The sequence below is a fragment of the Stomoxys calcitrans genome, chromosome 5, assembly GCF_963082655.1.
Source record: "Stomoxys calcitrans chromosome 5, idStoCalc2.1, whole genome shotgun sequence".
In the NCBI taxonomy this organism is placed as follows: domain Eukaryota; kingdom Metazoa; phylum Arthropoda; class Insecta; order Diptera; family Muscidae; genus Stomoxys; species Stomoxys calcitrans.
In genome coordinates, this window is record NC_081556.1 from 81,808,134 (window position 1) to 81,826,999 (window position 18,866).

The 18,866-nt window shown below is 40.7% G+C and overlaps 2 protein-coding genes across 2 annotated transcripts; one reads left to right on the forward strand and one right to left on the reverse strand.

Moving 5' to 3' along the window:
• Window positions 1-284: 284 nt before the first annotated feature.
• LOC106083739 (small ribosomal subunit protein mS39) lies at window positions 285-3,598 on the reverse strand. The gene is made up of 3 exons (XM_013246965.2): window positions 3,173-3,598; window positions 2,719-3,114; window positions 285-1,639 (listed from the first exon to the last, which is right to left on the reverse strand). The coding sequence occupies exons 1-3, from the start codon at window positions 3,488-3,490 to the stop codon at window positions 404-406; spliced, it is 1,950 nt and encodes a 649-aa protein (XP_013102419.2). The 5' UTR covers window positions 3,491-3,598; the 3' UTR covers window positions 285-403.
• A 4,112-nt stretch (window positions 3,599-7,710) lies between these two features.
• On the forward strand, window positions 7,711-18,089 carry LOC131997773 (glutathione S-transferase E14). Its single transcript, XM_059369347.1, has 4 exons — window positions 7,711-7,957; window positions 8,026-8,229; window positions 11,975-12,097; window positions 17,800-18,089. Exons 1-4 carry the CDS (start codon window positions 7,817-7,819, stop codon window positions 18,025-18,027), a joined length of 696 nt encoding a protein of 231 aa, XP_059225330.1. The 5' UTR covers window positions 7,711-7,816; the 3' UTR covers window positions 18,028-18,089.
• Window positions 18,090-18,866: the final 777 nt, after the last annotated feature.

An 18,866-nucleotide genomic window follows, 5' to 3' on the forward strand; every position in this document is an offset into this window, starting at 1 on the left:
GTATCCATGATTGACAAGAGGTTTTTTTGGAGTACGCTAAGAATTTGACAAAAATGGATTGTACAGCGTTTATATTCTTATATATCCTATCTTCTACTTCTGTTCCAAAAGATTTTATAAAAGATATTCGGTCCCCAGAGGGTAATTGCTACCGAGACAATAGTTATGTAAACATTTTCTGGTTGGCGAATATCAGAAAATAGCCGTTGGTGTTGCTAGAAGTTGAGATGTATAAGTATGGAAATCAGACCGCTGCATGTCGCAAATCTCATATACGAGCTTCATTTGTGTTTATATATGATTCTTTATTTCACATATATTTTTCGCAACAGCGAAAACAACATCGTTCGTTAAAATCTATCTTAAAATAATTACCAAAGAAAAAAAAAACAACTCCCATCACTTATTGCTTAAGAAAACTATCGCCCACCAGCGATTTCATTTTTGACATATGCACTTCGTTTAGAGTAAAGCCTTTATGAATACGTTGGGCCAAACTTAAGCCGTCCATGTGATTCTCCACGGCATACTGCAGACATTGCAATGCTTGACTAGGCGATTTATTCTCTATGGCAGCTTCAACATATTCCATAAGACAATTCTCTGATGGAGTACCAGGAATACGATGTTGATTTTTGTCAATGTTATTGAATACCTCCAATGCCTTTTCCCAATTGCCACCTCTTACCAAAAGAGTTAGAATGTCACCAATCATTTGGCCAGTAAAAGATAGTTTCTTGGCCCTACCCTCAGACTCTACAACTTTATTGTAGATGTCAAACGCAACTTTGGCAAATTGTTCGGGCAATTGCTCCTCAGACTTTTTGGTTAGATCGGGTTTATTTGAAAGCATTATTTTCAAGGTACGCAACAGCAGACTCTCGCGATTTATGTGATCGAATATGACCATATCGGACCACAAACGTGGCATTAGCTCGTAAGCTGCATTCACTTCAACCATTTTCAAAACTTCTTCCATAACTCCAGGTTCGGGAATATAGACATTGGGTACCAAGGTATCGTAAATTTCCAGGAATTCATCTATGGTGCATGTCTGACAGAGCAGGGCAAAATAATGCCTATAGTAAACGGATTCCTTGTATGTGTCACCAATCAAGTCAAAGTTATTGCCGGTATGTAGTAGATTGTCCACCTTTTTGGCCAATGAACGGTCATGCAGGTGGTTGCGACATACATCCATGGCTGTGGCAAAGAAATATGTATCTTTGGGATGTTGTATTTTAAATTCCTTGCCCTGAATCTCATTGAGTATGTCCACAATGACATGGGATACCGGGCCACGCTCGCGACAGAAAATTATCAGCACATAATAATATGAGCCCAAACTAAGTTCAACGTTGAGTTTTTTAAACTCAGCTAGAACTTGTAGGGCACACGTTCTACCCATTTTGTAATTGCCAAAAGTGCTGATGCATTCGAGTAGAGCATTCAAAGTGCCCAAATCTGGTTTCAATTGCTGCTGCTTCATTTGTTGCAATAATTCCTTGCATAATTCCCATTTTTGATCGGCTTTTTCTTTGAGGAAATTAACGTTGCTTAGTATCGAGTTGTATGTCGAGGTATCCAAGTGATGTTGCTTTTCTAAAGCCTCTTGGAAGAGAGCATAAGCCCGGTCGGCCTGAAATTAGAAAAATAGCGTTAGAATGGAAATATAAGTTTTGGACCACAAAACTTTACAAAAGAAGTCATGGCAATTTAATGAATGACTATCCCACAGAATGTACTTTCAAACCAGAATATAAAACTCGCTAGCGTGTTGCAAGTCGTAGCTCATTTTTTATGAATTTTATACAAGATTTAGCAACTAAGACAATATCAAAGTGAAATTATGAAGTATCATTTAGGCTGCCCGATGCCTGCTTTAGTAGTGACCTCGGTACATATGGCGCCGAAGCTTCCTCTACCCAATCAGAGGCTTAGGTCTGTCACAATGGCATCCGTTAAAACAACCTATAAACAGTCGACCTCCAATGCAGTATGGGGTTTTAAACCTGGATCGATCTAGGACTATTCCCTTTGTAGTAGTCACATTTGTATGTAGAGGTGACGATCCTCGTCAAGCTCCTGCAGGTGAGTAAACTCGTTCCGGTCCAAAGGACCGATCGCCACGGAAACATGGTGGTCATTGTTTATTTAAAGGCTCCAATAACTCGCAGTGTCATCTTGAGCATTATAGGTACTCAGTATTTATGCATGAGCCGGTGCCGCCCGGCCTCTTACTGAGACTCTCCGTTCGATACCGCTGATTGTCCGCGCCTACCGTTGTAGATACTGCGTATTGTGCATTCCAGTATCCGGAACCTGCGGACATGCCCGGTAGCTCGCAGCTAAACTTCTCGTGACAGCTATGAACACCACTCAGATCGGACCTCGATGTTTCAGACTGTGTGGTGATCACAGCTATACCATGCCGACGGCTATTCTTGGTCATGGACTACTCCCCTCCGCAAATCTGTGGCTACAACAACAATCAAATATAATGACGAACTAGTCCCATGGCAGTTGGTTGTACGTATCGTATTGACCCGATGGAGTCCTTTATCGGCAAGCGCTGCCGCCTCTATGTACATCATACGACTCCAGGGGCGTCATACGGTTGCAACACCAACTACATAATGTTAATCAACTAGCCAACGATTTGCATTTAAAATTTTTGGCTACCTTTTATTCTAACACAAAGGCTCTACATATTCTCACCTGATAATACTTTGCCATTCCTCGTATAACAGCCGCATATGCTTGGGTAGTCTTCGGTTCAATTTCATTAAAGATTTGCTCAGCCAATTCACCATCCTTCCAAGTTTTTGTCTGGCGTTGTTGTCCTTGGTTATTTTGTTTAAACCATCGTTCTTCATAATACTCCTCGGGCATGGGCTCCTGATGGTTGTAGAAACTCAATAATTCCAAAAGGCTTTGCTTGGTCTCAGCACTAATCTCTAAGCCTTTGGTTTTCATAAGATTGTAAACATAGACGGCATCTTGTAGTAGGGATCGCCTGATCAACGTTTCCAGAGTTTGTTGGGTAACTTCAGACTCTTCGGTGAAAACCATTTTGGGTGCAAAAGCTTCGATTGGTGGTTGTGCCTCTTGATGCTATCACAGAAAAAAGAAATCATGAATAGTAATTTAGCATAATTAAAGTATTTTGTACCATAAATAGGTTCCTATGTTCCTCTTTGATCCACTTGGCCGCTTTACGACCGGACTCTTGGGCCATGGCAAACGTACGTTTGCTAACATTTGAAGTGGGTATCAAAAAGGGATCGTCGTGGAATTTATAATGAGGAGCTGTAGGATCTCTACCAACAGTGGCGGACAGTGCCACCAGAATATCGGTGGAAGAGCGCTGAATGCGGTTGGGTATAACAATTTCTTCTTCGGCAGATTTTGCGGTAGATACGGCTGTTGATTTCATCATCCGCACATTGCAGTGCCGGCTAAGGTGCGGAAGACGTCTTGCCAAATGCATTTTCAAAGGTTTTTTGATAAAATATTAATTTTTTTATTGAAAAATGATTACAAAATCTTTCTGAACACACACCGCTAATGGAAAGAAAACAACAACGAACTTTTGGCAGCTGTCATATATTTGGGGAGGTTATGTTGTGAACAGCTGATTAGCAAAACTGAGTTGCCAGAGATTTATTTGTGGAATTTCAAGGGTGGTGAAATTATAGTGATGGATTATTCAAAGACTCTACGAATGTACAGTTGAACCTCGATTATCCGCATCGCTTGGGATTAAGCATAAAAGTTGGTCCTATATTCGCTTTTCGTGATATTTTTCGCCGATTGCTTTTTTTAGATAATAGATTTTAAAGTACTAAAAAACTTTCTGATTTCATTCAGTAGGACATTCCCTCATTACTTAGGGTAAAATTTTAATAAAATTGTTATTTTATCACAGTTATTTGTGTAGTGTTTCAAAAATGTAATCGCGAAAATATGGGTTTTTTACAGTTGAAGTTTTTCGCTATTACTTTTTGAAATACTACAAAAACCTCAATGAAAACGTAAACATAAATGTCCTATTGAATGAATACGATAATCCAATATCACGAGAGGTTAAGTGCCTGCAGGGTATCCAAGCAGAAAAAGAGGTTCACCCATAACCCTGTGTTTTCAATGACACAAATACAATAGTATGGAGTATGCCGTTGTCATCTTTTGTGTTTGCAGGTTTCTAATATTCAGTTTCCGTGCGGTGGCAGATCCGTTTGAACATGGCGAGGAAAGTACGATCTGCCACTGCACAGAAACTGTATATTGAAAAGATGCAAACACAACAGATGGCATACTTCACTCGACCGACCCAACTGCTTGATGACAGCACTCCTCCTTACGATGACATATGGTGCTGTGGCAAACCATTCATGGAAAATGCCTCGAAGTCCGTACTTAAGTAGCGGAAGCCTCCCCCGAGAAACCCATGGCACGATCAAGACTGTCGGGATGCTAATGAAGCCAAGAATACGGCATACGGAGCAACCTTCCATCTATCACAACATGATCAATTTGGATCTTCGAGTTGTGATCGGGTGCCAGCCATGTGACTTTGTGAATATTTTCATGTTGAACACCGGACGTTATCTCGGGGAGGCAACACCGGACGTTATCTCGGGGAGGCTAAACTTTCCGAATGTTAGTCCAAAGATGTCTTTCTTCCATATCTTCACCATAAAATCTCCCGGTGTCATTGGTGGGGCAGCGGTCATATTCTCTCTCTAGGCGCTGGTAAAAATATCCTTGATCTGCTCGCCCTTGCCTTCCGTCGGGGCATGGGCAGAAATAAAGCTGATGTTGAAGAATTTGGCTTTTATGCGGATTGTGGCAGACAAGGTGTTTCAGTCTACGACTAACCACAAACCTCGTGTTTTGGCAGCTATAGTATAGTTCGTCACCGTTTGGTGTTTTGTGAAGCCATTCCCGGTCCATCGCACTGCCTGTAAGGCGGTAGTATCTGCCTTGTACTTCTCCAATACATCCGCCAGCGCGTATACTGCACCTTCTCTATACAGAATGCGGACTTTTCAGGTGCAGATCCAAAAATCATGGTCCTTTTTTCGTTTGCGTGGGTCGTCAACGTTAGGGGCTCCGTTTGTACTATTTTTTTCTCATAGTGATTCCAAAAGTTTTTCCGGGGCGGGTTACTGGCCCAGCGCCCCACCAGCATGGGTTTTGTGAGATCACATGTATCCCACGTTGTCGCTTGCCTCTTGCTCCAAGATCCGACGCTCGCCTCCAGCCGCCCCCAACATGGGAACCGACGCTGATGTTGGCCATTGCGTATTTGAAGGCGCCAATAACTCGCCTTGTCATATCGAATATCACTCACTATTTAATTAAGAGCCAATGACAAATAACTCCTCACTGAGGCTCTCCTCTCGAAATCGCTGACTGCACGAAATATTGATTTGCGACCCCATAGAGTATATATATTCTTGATTGGCTTGATATTCTATTCCGACTCCCATCATCCGTGCCGAGTATGACCCGAATCGGTCTATAAACTAATATGCAAATTGCAAATTTTGCCTATGAATATTCCACTAAGGAACAGGGGCAAATTTCTCACATGTATCTGAGAGCGCTCTGATTTAAGTCCGAACGGCGTGCCGCAGTGCGACACCCCTTTGTAGAGAAGTTCTACATGGCATAGTACCTCACAAATGTTGCCAGCATTAGGAGGGGAACACCGCTGAAAATTTTTTCTAATGGTCCCGCCAGGATTCGAACCCAAGCGTTCAGCGTCATAGGCGGGCATGCTAACCTCTGCGCTACGGTGGCCTCCAACTGATATAGCCCCCTCTAAACCAATCCCCAGGTGTGACTTCTTGAGCCTCTAGACGCTTCAGATTTCATTTGATTTGGCTGAAATTTGGGCCAAAGGCTTCTGTTTGGAACTTCCGAACTTAGCAAATGATTGCCTGGATTAGCTCACATTCACATCGTAAAATGCGTCTGTTTTTCCATCAGAATATAAGTTTCTTTTTCCTTACCTTTCTTTCCATTTCACTACATGTTGGAGCTGGCCGATGACATTCCCGCATCTGTATTAGAGTACGAACTTGGAATACAAATTTCGCCCCAAGTGTACGGGGGTCCCCCATCCCCAAGAGATCTCTTTCACCGCTTTGGGCAACATGGGTATCAAATGAAAGGTATTTAAAAGTAGAGTACAAACCTGATATAAAAATGTATTCCTTGGTGTCTGAGAGGCCTCCATCCCCCCGATGGCAATAAGGTGTACAAATGATAGGTATTTGATAGTAGAAAACGTTTTGTTTTGGGGAAGTTTCGCTCGAAATTGGTTAAGAAGTTCGCTCGAAATTGATTGAAATTTAGGTATAGCTCCCATATATATATGTTCGTCCGATTTTCAGTAATAATGCAATAAAGTGCTCATTTGTTAACCGATTCTCTCGAAATTTGGCAGAAAGGATTTTCTTATGGCACTCGATATTACTGGTGAATTTCGTAGAAATCCGCCCAGATTTAGATATAGCTATCATATATGTATGTCGCCCGATTTTCAACCCAAGAGCCACTGCAAGCGCATTGTTTGACCAATCTTGCCAAAATTTTGCACAATTGTTTCCTCAACGACTACCACATTATCTGAAAAGTTAGCTCGAAATCAAATCAAATCAGGTTCAGAATTAGATATAGCTCCCATATATATGTTCGTCAGATCGTCAGTTTGAACATATTTGCTTGCCGAGGTCCATCAAAATTGGTTCAGAATTGGATACAGCTCCCACATTGTACTTATAGGGTAGGTGTAGGATATTATACAGTTGACTTCTTGAACCTCTAGAGTGCGCAATTCTTGTCCGATTGGAATGAAATTTTGCACGTAGTATTTTGTTATGATACCCAACAACTGTGCCAAGTATGGTTCAAATCGGTCCTTAACCTGATATAGCTGTCATATAAACAGATCTGGGGTCTTGACTTCTTGAGCTTCTAAAGGGCGCAATTCTTATCCGATTTGAATGAAATTTTGCATGACGTATTTTATTCTTACTTTCAACAACTGTGTCAAATAAGGTTCAAATCGGTTCATAACCTGATATAGCTGCCATATAAACTGATCTAGGATTTTGACTTCTTGAGCCTCTAGAGGTCGCAATTATTATCCGATTTGCCTGAAATTTTGTACGACGGATTCTCTCATGACCATCAACATATGTGTTTATTATGATCTGAATCAGTCTATAGCCCGATACAGCTCCCATATAAATCGATCTCTCTATTTTACTTCCTAAGCCCCCAAAGAGCGCAATTCTTATTCGAATTGGCTGACATTTAACACGGGTCTCCAACATATAATTTAATTGTGGTCCAAACCGGACCATATCTTGATATCGCTCTAATAGCAGAGCAAATCTTTTCTTATATCCTTTTTTGGCTAAGAAGAGATGCCTGGAAAAGAACTCGACAAATGCGATTCATGGTGGAGGGTATATAAGATTCGGCCCGGCCGAACTTACCACTCGTTTACTTGTTACTTATTCACACCATTTGACGGTAGGAAAATGTAGCATATGGGCAATTCGCCGCTTCCTTTTCAAACTACTGAGAAATTCATAGGTATCGTATCATATTGATAGCATGACATGTGGCTACCTACCATTAGTAGGTAGCTACATTCATTCATGCTGCAGTATTTGAGCGTGACTAAAACCGCAGGTATCAGCATTTCATAATTTCACGTCCAGTACTTCAGTTCACTTCCACGCTTTGGCTTGTGTGGTGTGTGTCATTTGACTTTCTGAGTTTTTATTTTGTTACAATGAAGCCTATTTTGTATTACGATGTACGTAGTCCTCCAGTGCGAAGTGTTCAGATGCTCATCAAAATGTTGGATATTGACACGGAGCTAAAGTCAGTCGATTTGTTCAAAAGAGAACAGCTCCAAACTGAATTTTTGGAGGTAATTTCCGCAAAAGTCTTCAATAGTATCTTTGAATAACATTTTGTGCTGTTGAAAACTGGTTTCAGATTAATCCCGCTCACACTGTTCCTGTCTTAGTCGATTGTGATTTAACTCTGACCGACAGTCATTTGATTCTAATTCACTTGTGTGAAAAATTCCAAGGAGAAAATTTCGAATTTTGGCCTCTGGAATACAAAGATCGTATGAAAGTTATGAATTTGTTAATGTTTTCAAACTCGATAATATTTCGAAGGGACAGCGATCTGATGGTAAGTGTGGGATGTAAGAATATAAACTAAAACAAATAAAAGCGTGCTAGGTTCAGCCGGGCCGAATCTTACATACCCTCCACAATGGATCGCATTTGTCGAGTTCTATGCGCGGTATCTCTTTTTAGGCAAATAGAGAATATTGAATAAGAACTGTTATGCTATTGGAGCTTTATCAAGTTATAGTCCGATTCCGACCATAAATAAATGGTGAACATTGTAGAAGTCATTGTGTTATATTTCAGTCTCAAGAAGCAAAATCGGGAGATAGGTTTATATGGGAGCTGGTTCAAGCTATTGATCGATTCAGACCATATTAGACACGTATGTTGAAGGACATGAGAGAAGCCGTTGTACAAAATTTCAGCCAAATCGGATGAGAATTGCGCCCTTTAGAGCTCAAGAAGTCAAGATCCCAGATCGGTGTATATGACAGCTATACCAGATTATGAACCGATTTGAATCATTCTCAGCGCAGTTGTTGGAAGTGATACCAAAACACCTCGTGCCAAACTTCAACCAAATCGGATGAGAATTGTGTCCTCTAGGGGCTCAAGAAGTCAAGAGCCAAGATCGGTTTATATAGCAGCTATATCAAAACATGGACCGATTTAAACCACACTTAGCGCAGTTGTTTCAAGTCAAATTTCAGTCAAATCGGACGAGAATTGCGCCCTCTGGAGGCTCAAGAAGTCAAGAGCCAAGATCGGTTTATATGGCAGCTATATCAAAACATGGACCGATTTGGCTCATTTACAATCCCAACTGACTAATTACACTACACTAATTAAAAGTATTTGTGCAAATTTTCAAGCGGCTAGCTTTACTCCTTCGAAAGTTAGCGTGGTTTCGACAGACAGGCGGACGGACGGACATGGCTAGATCGACAAAAAATGTCATGACGATCAAGAAGATATATATTTTGTGGGGTCTCAGCCGTATATTTCAAGTAGTTACAAACAGAATGACGAAATTAGTATACCCCCATCCTATGGTGGAGGGTATAATAGATATTAGACATTAGGTTCCCTTCCCTTTTATTCTCACCTGACCATCCTGCACAATCTGTCAAAAATTCATGACAGAAACACATACCCTCTAACAAATAAACACACATTAAATGAGGTAAGAGTGGCAATCCCTTACTGACTCAGTTAAACAATTTTCAGTCCAATGTGATACACACAGTAGCGACAGACCAAGGCCTCTGCTACAATGGCCTCCCAAATACATAATACTTCTTTTAAAACTGCTCATTAAATACGGATTTAAGGCTCTCGTCAGCTGATTTTATAAAGGGAAAACAGATGATCGAGATATTAAATCCGTATTTAAAGGGCAGTGTAAATGGGGTTTGCATTATAAACGAAAAATATCGGGCCTTATTTTAATATGGGTACCACATGTATTGAAAGAAATTCATTTAACAAACCAAATCAACGCTTGTGATATGCACCTTAAACGCAATGAATTGCGATCCGTTTTTAAAACGAATCATACCTGGAGATGAAAAGTGGATTGTTTACAACAACGTTAGTCGAAAACGATCATGGTCCAAGCATGGTGAACCAGCTCAAACCACTTCAAAGGCTGATATCCACCAAAAGAAGGTTATGCTGTCTGTTTGGTGGGATTGGAAGGGTGTGGTATATTTTGAGCTGTTTCCAGGGAACCAAACGATTAATTCGGATGTTTACTGTCAACAATTGGACAAATTGAATACAGCCATCAAGGAGAAGCGACCAGAATTGGTCAATCGTAAAGGTGTCATATTCCACCAGGACAACGCTAGACCGCACACATCTTTGGTCACTCGCCAAAAACTGAGTGAGCTTGGCTGGGAACTTTTGATGCATCCACCATATAGCCCTGACCTTGCACCATCAGACTACCATTTATTTCGATCTTTGCAGAACTCCTTAAATGGTAAAACTTTCGGCAATGATGAGGCTATAAAATCGCACTTGGTTCAGTTTTTTGCAGATAAAGGCCAGAAGTTCTATGAGCGTGGAATACTAAATTTGCCAGGAAGATGGCAAAAGGTTATCGAACAAAATGGCAATTATATATTTGATTAAAGTTCATTCTAAGTTTTATTCAAAATGCATTTACTCTCTTTTAAAAAATCCGCAATTACTTTTTAGGCAACCCAATATTATCCAATTTGATTGCATTATTGAACGTGGTATTTCTATACCCTCCACCAAAGGATAAGGGTATTCTAATTTTGTCATTCTGTTTGTAATTCCTCGAAATATTCGTCAAAGACCCCATAAAGAATATATATATTTTTGATCGTCATGACATTTTAAGTCGAACTAGTTATGTCCGTCCGTCCGTCAGTCTGTCTGTCTGTCGAAAGCACGCTAACTTTCGAAGAAGTAAAGCTAACCGCTTGAAATTTTGCACAAATACTTCTTATTAGTGCAAGTCGGTTGGGATTGCAAATGGGCTATATCGGTCCAAGATTTGATATAGCTGCCATTTAAAACGATCTCGAATCTTGACTTCTTGAGCCGCTAGGGGGTACAATTCTTATCCGATTTAGCTGAAAATTTGCATAAGGTGCTTTGTTATGACTTTCAACAACTGTGCTAAGAATAGTTCAAATCGATCCATAATCTGATATAGCTGCCATATTAACCGATCTTGGGTCTTGACTTCTTGAGCCACAGAGGCCGCAATTCCCATCCGATTTGGCTGAAATTTGGCACGATGTGTTTTGTTACTACTTCCAACCACTGTATTAAGAATGGTTCAAATCGGTCCATAACCTGATATAGCTGCCATATAAACCGATCTGGGGTCTTGATTTCATGAGCCAATAGAGGGCGCAATTATTATCGATCCATAATCTGATATAGCTGCCATATTAACCGATCTTGGGTCTTGACTTCTTGAGCCACAGAGGCCGCAATTCCCATCCGATTTGGCTGAAATTTGGCACGATGTGTTTTGTTACTACTTCCAACCACTGTATTAAGAATGGTTCAAATCGGTCCATAACCTGATATAGCTGCCATATAAACCGATCTGGGGTCTTGATTTCATGAGCCAATAGAGGGCGCAATTATTATCCGATTTAGCTGAAATTTTGCATGAGGTGTTTTCTTATGACATTCAACAACTGTGCTAAGAATAGTTCAAATCGGTCCTTAACCTGATATAGCAGCCAAATAAACCGATATGGGATATTGACTTTTTGAACCTCTTAAAGGCGCAAGTATTATCCGATTTGGCTGAAATTTTGTACAACGGCTTCTCCCATGATCTTTAACATACGTGTCGAATATGGCAAGAGTGGGTTTATAGCCTAATACAGCTCCCCTATAAACCGATCTCCCTATTTTACTTCTTCAGCCCCATAAGTGCGCAATTCATACTAGATTTGGCTGAAATGGTCTCCAATATTCAATATTCTTTTATCCTTTGTTGGCTTAAAAAGAGATACCGTGGAAAGAGCTCGATAAAGACGGTCCATGTTGGAGGGTATATAAGATTCGGCCCGGCCGAACTTAGCACGCGTTTACTTGTTTATGACTTCTAACAGCCATGACAAGTACGGCCCATGTTGGTTCATAACTTGATATATTGTAGTTCCTATATATTTTAATAAGTTATACAAAGTACTTGTCACATACGATCCATAGTGAATTGTACATAAGATTCGGCCTGCCGGACTTAACGCTCTTTTACTTGTTATTTCATATTTATTTTAATATTTTCAATTATAACTTTATTACAGTCGGATATAGTCCGCAAGACATTTGCCAACATTGATCATAGCTTTCATGAGAAAAAATGCTACGAAACCTACGGCATGGTGGAAAAATATTTAAGCCGCAATAAGTTTCTTGCCTCTGATAAGGTGAGTAAAATATTTTTAAGAGTATAATAATCAATTATTCATGAAAATCCAAGCTTATATATTTTTTAGCAGTTATTTAATTTTGATTTCTCTGGTTAATGCCTTGTTCGACCATAAAATCAATGGGTTTGATCGTACGATCGTAGTGGAAAGAAAAGCTAACTATAAAATTTAGAAAAATTTCCTTGTGCCCTGTGGGCTTTATGGCAAGGCCAATCTTACCGAATCAACGAGGAAATCGGGTTTCTTTCTACAAAATTTGTTATTTCTTATGTCAGTCATAACAACTGAAATCTTTGTTCCAGATAACACAGGGTATTTACTATTTATCGGATATAGCTAGAACAGGTAATGTTCGGTGCAAAGTACGCTTCTAGCAACCTAATTCGCCAGCTGCATCATGCGGTGACCTTAGGTTCATTGTGTACGCCCTAGATGATGAATGATATGATCATGGTGCCTTTCCAACCTGGATTCAACGACGTCCAATGCGTCAACCTCGGGGACCTCTTGGTCCAATCGTCACCCCCTAATAAATCCTGCTGTCATACCGCAGGAGTAGAACGTATTCAGTCACCTTTTGGTTCTTTCCTCGACGTTCCTTCTTCAAGTTAGTTTCTGGTTCCTTTTCAAGTTCCATAGGTGAGCAAGCTTGTTCTGGTCCATAGGACCGTTCGCAGCGGAAACGTTATAACCATTGGTTACTTAAAATCACATAGGCACCCAGTATTTAAGCAGGGGCCGGTGCCGCCCGGCCTCTCACTTAGACTCTCCATCCTGTGGACGCTCCCGTTAGCTCCCAGCTGAGGTTTTCGTGATGACGTTGAAAACCACACAAATCAGAGTTAAAAATCACGCCCGGGTACTTGGCCTACGAAGAGAATGATCAACTATAGAGATTGGTTGGTATTTACATTTTTGAGGTAGCTAGACCACAAGTAGAGCGCCCCGGTAACTGAGTTGTTTGCGGGCTCGGATAACTGGCGTTCGAGCTATGATAATGAAAAGGGCTTTCTCAAATGTTCCCATTGTTTGTCCTCGAAAGACAAATTTCTATTTTTGTACTCACCGAACTATATAAGATCAATTTTTTTGAGGCCACCGTAGCGCAGAGGTTAGCATGTCTGCCTATGACGCTGAACGCCTGGGTTCGAACCCTGGCGAGACCATCAGAAAAAAATTTTCACCGGTGGTTTTCCCCTCCTAATGCTGGCGACATTTGTGAGGTACTATGCCATGTAAAACTTCTCTATAAAGAGGTGTCGCACTGCGGCTCGCCGTTCGGACTCGGCTATAAAAAGGAGGCCCCTTATCATTGAGCTTAAACTTGAATCGGACTGCACTCATTGATATGTGAGAAGTTTGCCCCTGTTCCTTAGTGGAATGTTCGTGGGCAAAATTTGCAATTTGCAGTGTTAGGTTAAGTTGAAACGGATGTGAAGATATTAATCTCCCCCAATGCCACTATGGACTTACACCTAAGTCAGTAATCGGCTTGTTGTGCGCTCTAAAAACTAAAAAGTAACCTCTAAAAAGAAAATTTTAAGTTAGGAATTCCGTCATACTTACAAAATCGTTAATTCTTTTTCATACCACTCCCCTAAGTTGGTTTATATCTGGTATCGTGTCCCCACCTAAGTACCGGTGTCTGTTAGCCGCGAAACGCGGGCAATCACATAGGAAATGCTCCAACGTCTTATCATCTCCCCCACATGCCTTACACATGATATCACTTGCAGCACCGATTTGGCATAAGTGAGCTCGTAGTCCTATGTTTCCCATTATGACACCAAAGGCTATACTGACCTCCTTCTTACTTTCTTTCAGTAATAGCCTCTTCCTCTCAAGATCCGGATCACCCCATAGGATTTTCGTCACTCTACCGACTGTTTCGCTGTTTCACAGTGTTACCTGCTAGTTTGTCGCCCACGCCCTTAAATCGGATTGCGACGACCGAAAGGCTTCGGGTTAACCAAGTTTATCGACGGTAGTCCTCTGGCCATCACCGCCAAATCGTCTGCCCTTTCATTTCCCCTTACTCCGTTATGGTCCAGCACCCAAACGATGCGGATTTTGCCATCCTCAGAGAAGGCGTTAATCTCCTTCTTACACTGCAAGACTGTTCGTGACCTTACCGTCCTGGTTGTTATTGCCCTTATGGCAATGTTACTATCCGTAAAGATGTTCACACTTGACGTCCTCGCGTTAGCACCACACCACCTCACCTATTCAGTGATCGCCCGGATCCCTGCGTGCAGGACCGTATTATGGTCAGTCAGTCTAAAACTGATCTCAGTCCCTGGGTTCTCAATGTAAACCCCCAGGCTCACTTTGTCCCCTAGCTTTGATCCATCCGTGTAACATGATCTTCAAGATGGCAATACAAGGGTTCCGTCAATCCAAGACTGTGCCGTTGGCAGCAGTGCCTCGTACTCGACCTCAAGTGTCGTCTCAGGTATCCGATGGGAAACCTCTTCCCTTCCTTATAGGTTTATCGTCGCCTCGATTATACCGCGATGGTATGTGCTGCTGCCAACCTCAATCCATTCTCCCATCTCCTTAAGTTTCATAGCCGCAGTGGCTGCCTCACATTAAATGGGTGGGATATCTAGAAAGACTCTAGTGCATTAGTGGACGTGGTCCTCATCGCTCCGCCTATGCCAAGACAACATGTTCTCTGAACTTGTTGTATGGTCCTGACGTTGCACTTTTTCTCCATAGGAGTCCACCAAACTACTGAGTCGTAAGTAAGTATTGGTATAATCACACTTCTGTAGAGCCAGTGGACTATCCTTGGATTTAGGCCCCATTTCGTGCCCAATATCTGTGAGCATTCTCAGTACGCTCCTGAATGTGACACTTCCAATTAACTTTCCTATCCAAGATCACACATAAATATTTGACCTGTCAGATATCGAAATCGTTTTATTGAGGAAACGTGGTGCGTCAAATTGGCTCACCTTCGTCTTCCTCGTGAACAGGCATATTTTAGTCTTCTCTGGGTTAACATTGAGACCCTTGGGTCTAGCCCAGTCATATGCCATATGCCAGACCATTTCTCCCCTTCTGCATAGGTGGTTTGGATCCTTAGTAGTAGTATAACATCGTCTGCATAGCAGACGGTTTTAAATCCCTTTGAGGATAGTGTGCTTTCCATAGACATTGCAAATGATCCGACACGCTTTTACAGCGCTAATAAAGGAAACGAGAATGAGATGGTGGTGGGAAATTCCAAGTTACGGCAATGGTATTATGTCAGTAGAGCAAACCCCCAAAAGGGTTAATCGTTCTCCGGCTAAAATATTTTAGGGGCTTTTCACAAAACCTTAACCTATGACAAAAGGGTACCCAATATATTCGAGGTTTGGATATACCTCGAATATATAAATGAGTGGACTAATTTATACCAATTTTTGTTTGTACCTTAATAGTAACCCAAAAACACAAAACATTTGGGGTCAACTATTGGTTGCCCAAAAAGTAATTGTCGGTAATATAGTAGTAATATAGTCGGCGTTGACCATTTTTTTCAACGGCTTGTGACTCTGTAATTGCATTCTTTCTTCTGTCAGTTATCAGCTGTTACTTTTAGCTTGCTTTAGAAAAAAAGTGCGCGAAATTTTGTTTACATTTGTTTGTTTGGCGTCAATTTTAATATGGGTACCACATGTATTGAAAGAAATTCATTTAACAAACCGAAACAACGCTTGTGATATGCTCCTTAAACGCAATGAATTCGATCCGTTTTTAAAATGAATCATAACTGGAGATGAATTATAGATTGTTTACAACAACGTTAGTCGAAAACGATCATGGTCCAAGCATGGTGAACCAGCTCAAACCACTTCAAAGGCTGATATCCACCAAAAGAAGGTTATGCTGTCTGTTTGTTGGGATTGGAAGGGTGTGGTATATTTTGAGCTGCTTCCAAGGAACCAAACGATTAATTCGGATGATTACTGTCAACAATTGGACAAATTGAATACAGCCATCAAGGAGAAGCGACCAGAATTGGTCAATCGTAAAGGTGTCATATTCCACCAGGACAACGCTAGACCGCACACATCTTTGGTCACTCGCCAAAAACTGAGTGAGCTTGGCTGGGAACTTTTGATGGATCCACCATATAGCCCTGACCTTGCACCATCAGACTACCATTTATTTCGATCTTTGCAGAACTCCTTAAATGGTAAAACTTTCGGCAATGATGAGGCTATAAAATCGCACTTGGTTCGGTTTTTTGCAGATAAAGGCCAGAAATATAGCAGGTATAGCAACCATATAAACCGATCTTGGGCCTTGACTTCTTGAGCCACTAGAGCGCGGAATTCGGATCCGATTTGGCTGAAATTTAGCACGAAGTATTTTGTTATGACTTCCAACAACTGTGCTAAGTATGGGTTAAATTGGTAAATAACCTGATATAGCTGCCATATATACCGATCTTGGATCTTGACTTTTTGAGCCAATAGAGGGCGCAATTCTCTTCCGATTTGGTTGAAATTTTGCACGAAGTTGTTTGTTATGACTTCCAAAACCTGTGTTATGTATGGTTTAAATCGGTCCATAACCTGATATAGGTGCCATATACACCGATGTGGGATCTTGACTTCTTGAGTCACTAGAGGGCGCACTTCTTATCCGATTTGGCTGAAATTTTGCTTTAAGTATTTTGCTTTGACATCCAACAACTTCGATAAATATGGTTCAAATCGGTACATAACCTGATATAGCTGCCATATATACCGATCTTGGATCTTGACTTCTTGAGCCAATAGAGGGCGCAATTCTCTTCAGATTTGGCTGAAATTTTGCACGAAGTTGTTTGTTATGACTTCCAACACCTGTGTTATGTATGGTTCAAATCGGTTCATAACCTGATATAGCTGCCATATAAACCGATCCTGGATCTTCTTAAGCCTCTTGAGGGATCAATTCTTATCCGATTTTGCTGAAATTTTGTACAACGGATTTTCCCATGACCTTCGACATATGTGTCTAATATGGCTCTAATCGATATATAGTCTGATACAGCTCCCATATAAACCGATCTCTCGATTATGCTTTTCGAGCCCCTACAAGGCGCAATTCTTATTCGAATGGACCGAAATATTACCCAACATCTCCAATAGCATAACAATTATTATCCATTATTTTTTGTTTGCCTAGAAAGAGATACCGCGCAAAGAACTCGACAAATGTGATCCATGGTGAAGGGTTAATATAAGATTCGGCTCGGCCGCACTTAGCACGCTCTTTCTTGTTATGGTTATATTTGCTTTTTTTGAAGCCGACATCCCAAAATTCAGAATAATATTGTCCTTTTCAAAACACATTTACGGCCGTATTCACAAAACTTAATGATGCCTTAAAATAGGTTTATTTGATGCCAAATAAACCTATTTCAAATCAAATTACATTACATTATAAGCTGAATTGTAAAAAGGCCTAACAAATATATTCATCCATTATACATGAGTTTCCTTTTATCTGAATACTTATTTCCGCCCCACAACTGATTAGAATATTTCAAATCAATAAACCAACTATTGTAGCTTTAACTTTTGATTGTTAAGACCTTCTGCATTTCATGTTATTGATACCAAGATAAATAATTCATTACGCAAACTCTTTAACCACAGAATTTGATCCGATTTCATTTTTATAACATTCACTTTGTATGTGATTTCCATATTTTTTAGATGACAATCGCTGATCTATCTGCTGTTACCCCTTTGAGCACAATGGATCTCATATTTCCCATAGGTACTGTAAAAACGACAAAGTGGCCTTTATTGGCGCAATGGATGAAGAGCATGCAAGCATTGCCCGAATATCAAATTAATCAACAGGGATTGGATGTGTTTCGTGGTATACTGGAAGTATATGGAAAATTTAAATGTCCCACACGAGAAGGGAGTGAAGATTAAAATAAATGTGCATTTAAAACCCAGGATTTTTTACAATAAATAAAGTGTTAAATGAATATAAATTGCTCAAAAGTTGTTTGTTATTTCTTGTTATGGAAGAGACATTTTTAAGTGCTGTTTTGAAGTGACATGAAGTACATAATACATGTACGTGTTAATAAAATCTAGAGAAGAATCTAGAAATTTGCCATAATAAGTGTTTTACTAATTTTTGTAAAATTTTACAAATGATATACGTTTTAAGTACGTTCTTTGTGATGCTAGGTTAGATTAGGTTTAAGTGGCAATCTGGCATCAGGCTCACTTTGACGTTTTTGTTCATTGTGATACCACTAGAACAAAGCCCAACAACTTGTGAATGTTCACATCCGCTAAATCAGACAGGTTCTCAAAGAAATGAGAACCTAAAGTGGAACTCCTTCTGACTGCCAGTGGGGGACACGCACACACAGAAGGTGTTATATAGGAATATAACAGGCCACGTAGTTTTGGAATGCTCACAGCCCCTCTTTGGTTCTGATTTCATGCCCTGATGACGTGGCTATTGCGGTTAGAGGAAAGTTTCCCAGCACTCTAAGAGATATACTTCAGGAAGCTCTACGTGAAACAGCTAAGTGGGCGACCGAAAGTGGTCTAGGCGTAAATCCGTGCAAGACAGAAGTAGTTCTTTACAGCAGGATATACTAGTTGCACACAGTGGCACCTGTCTTCCTGGGAAGAGAGAATGTTCCATTTACAGAAAGCGCAAAATACCTGGGTGTTTTGCTAGACAGAAAAGTGAACTTCAAATCCAACATTTTGAAAAGGGCAGAAAGGCCACTAATGCCCTATACACCTGT

Bases quoted from the DNA above. Each gene is read 5' to 3' on its own strand.
- LOC106083739 (XM_013246965.2), bottom strand. From the start codon at position 3,490: ATGCATTTGGCAAGACGTCTTCCGCACCTTAGCCGGCACTGCAATGTG. The intron at 3,115-3,172 runs GTACAAAATACT...TTTCTGTGATAG, and splicing joins AACATAGGAACCTATTTATG to CATCAAGAGGCACAACCACC. The intron at 1,640-2,718 runs GTGAGAATATGT...TTCTAATTTCAG, and splicing joins GAATGGCAAAGTATTATCAG to GCCGACCGGGCTTATGCTCT.
- LOC131997773 (XM_059369347.1), top strand. From the start codon at position 7,817: ATGAAGCCTATTTTGTATTACGATGTACGTAGTCCTCCAGTGCGAAGT. The intron at 7,958-8,025 runs GTAATTTCCGCA...AACTGGTTTCAG, and splicing joins TCCAAACTGAATTTTTGGAG to ATTAATCCCGCTCACACTGT. The intron at 12,098-17,799 runs GTGAGTAAAATA...CATATTTTTTAG, and splicing joins AGTTTCTTGCCTCTGATAAG to ATGACAATCGCTGATCTATC.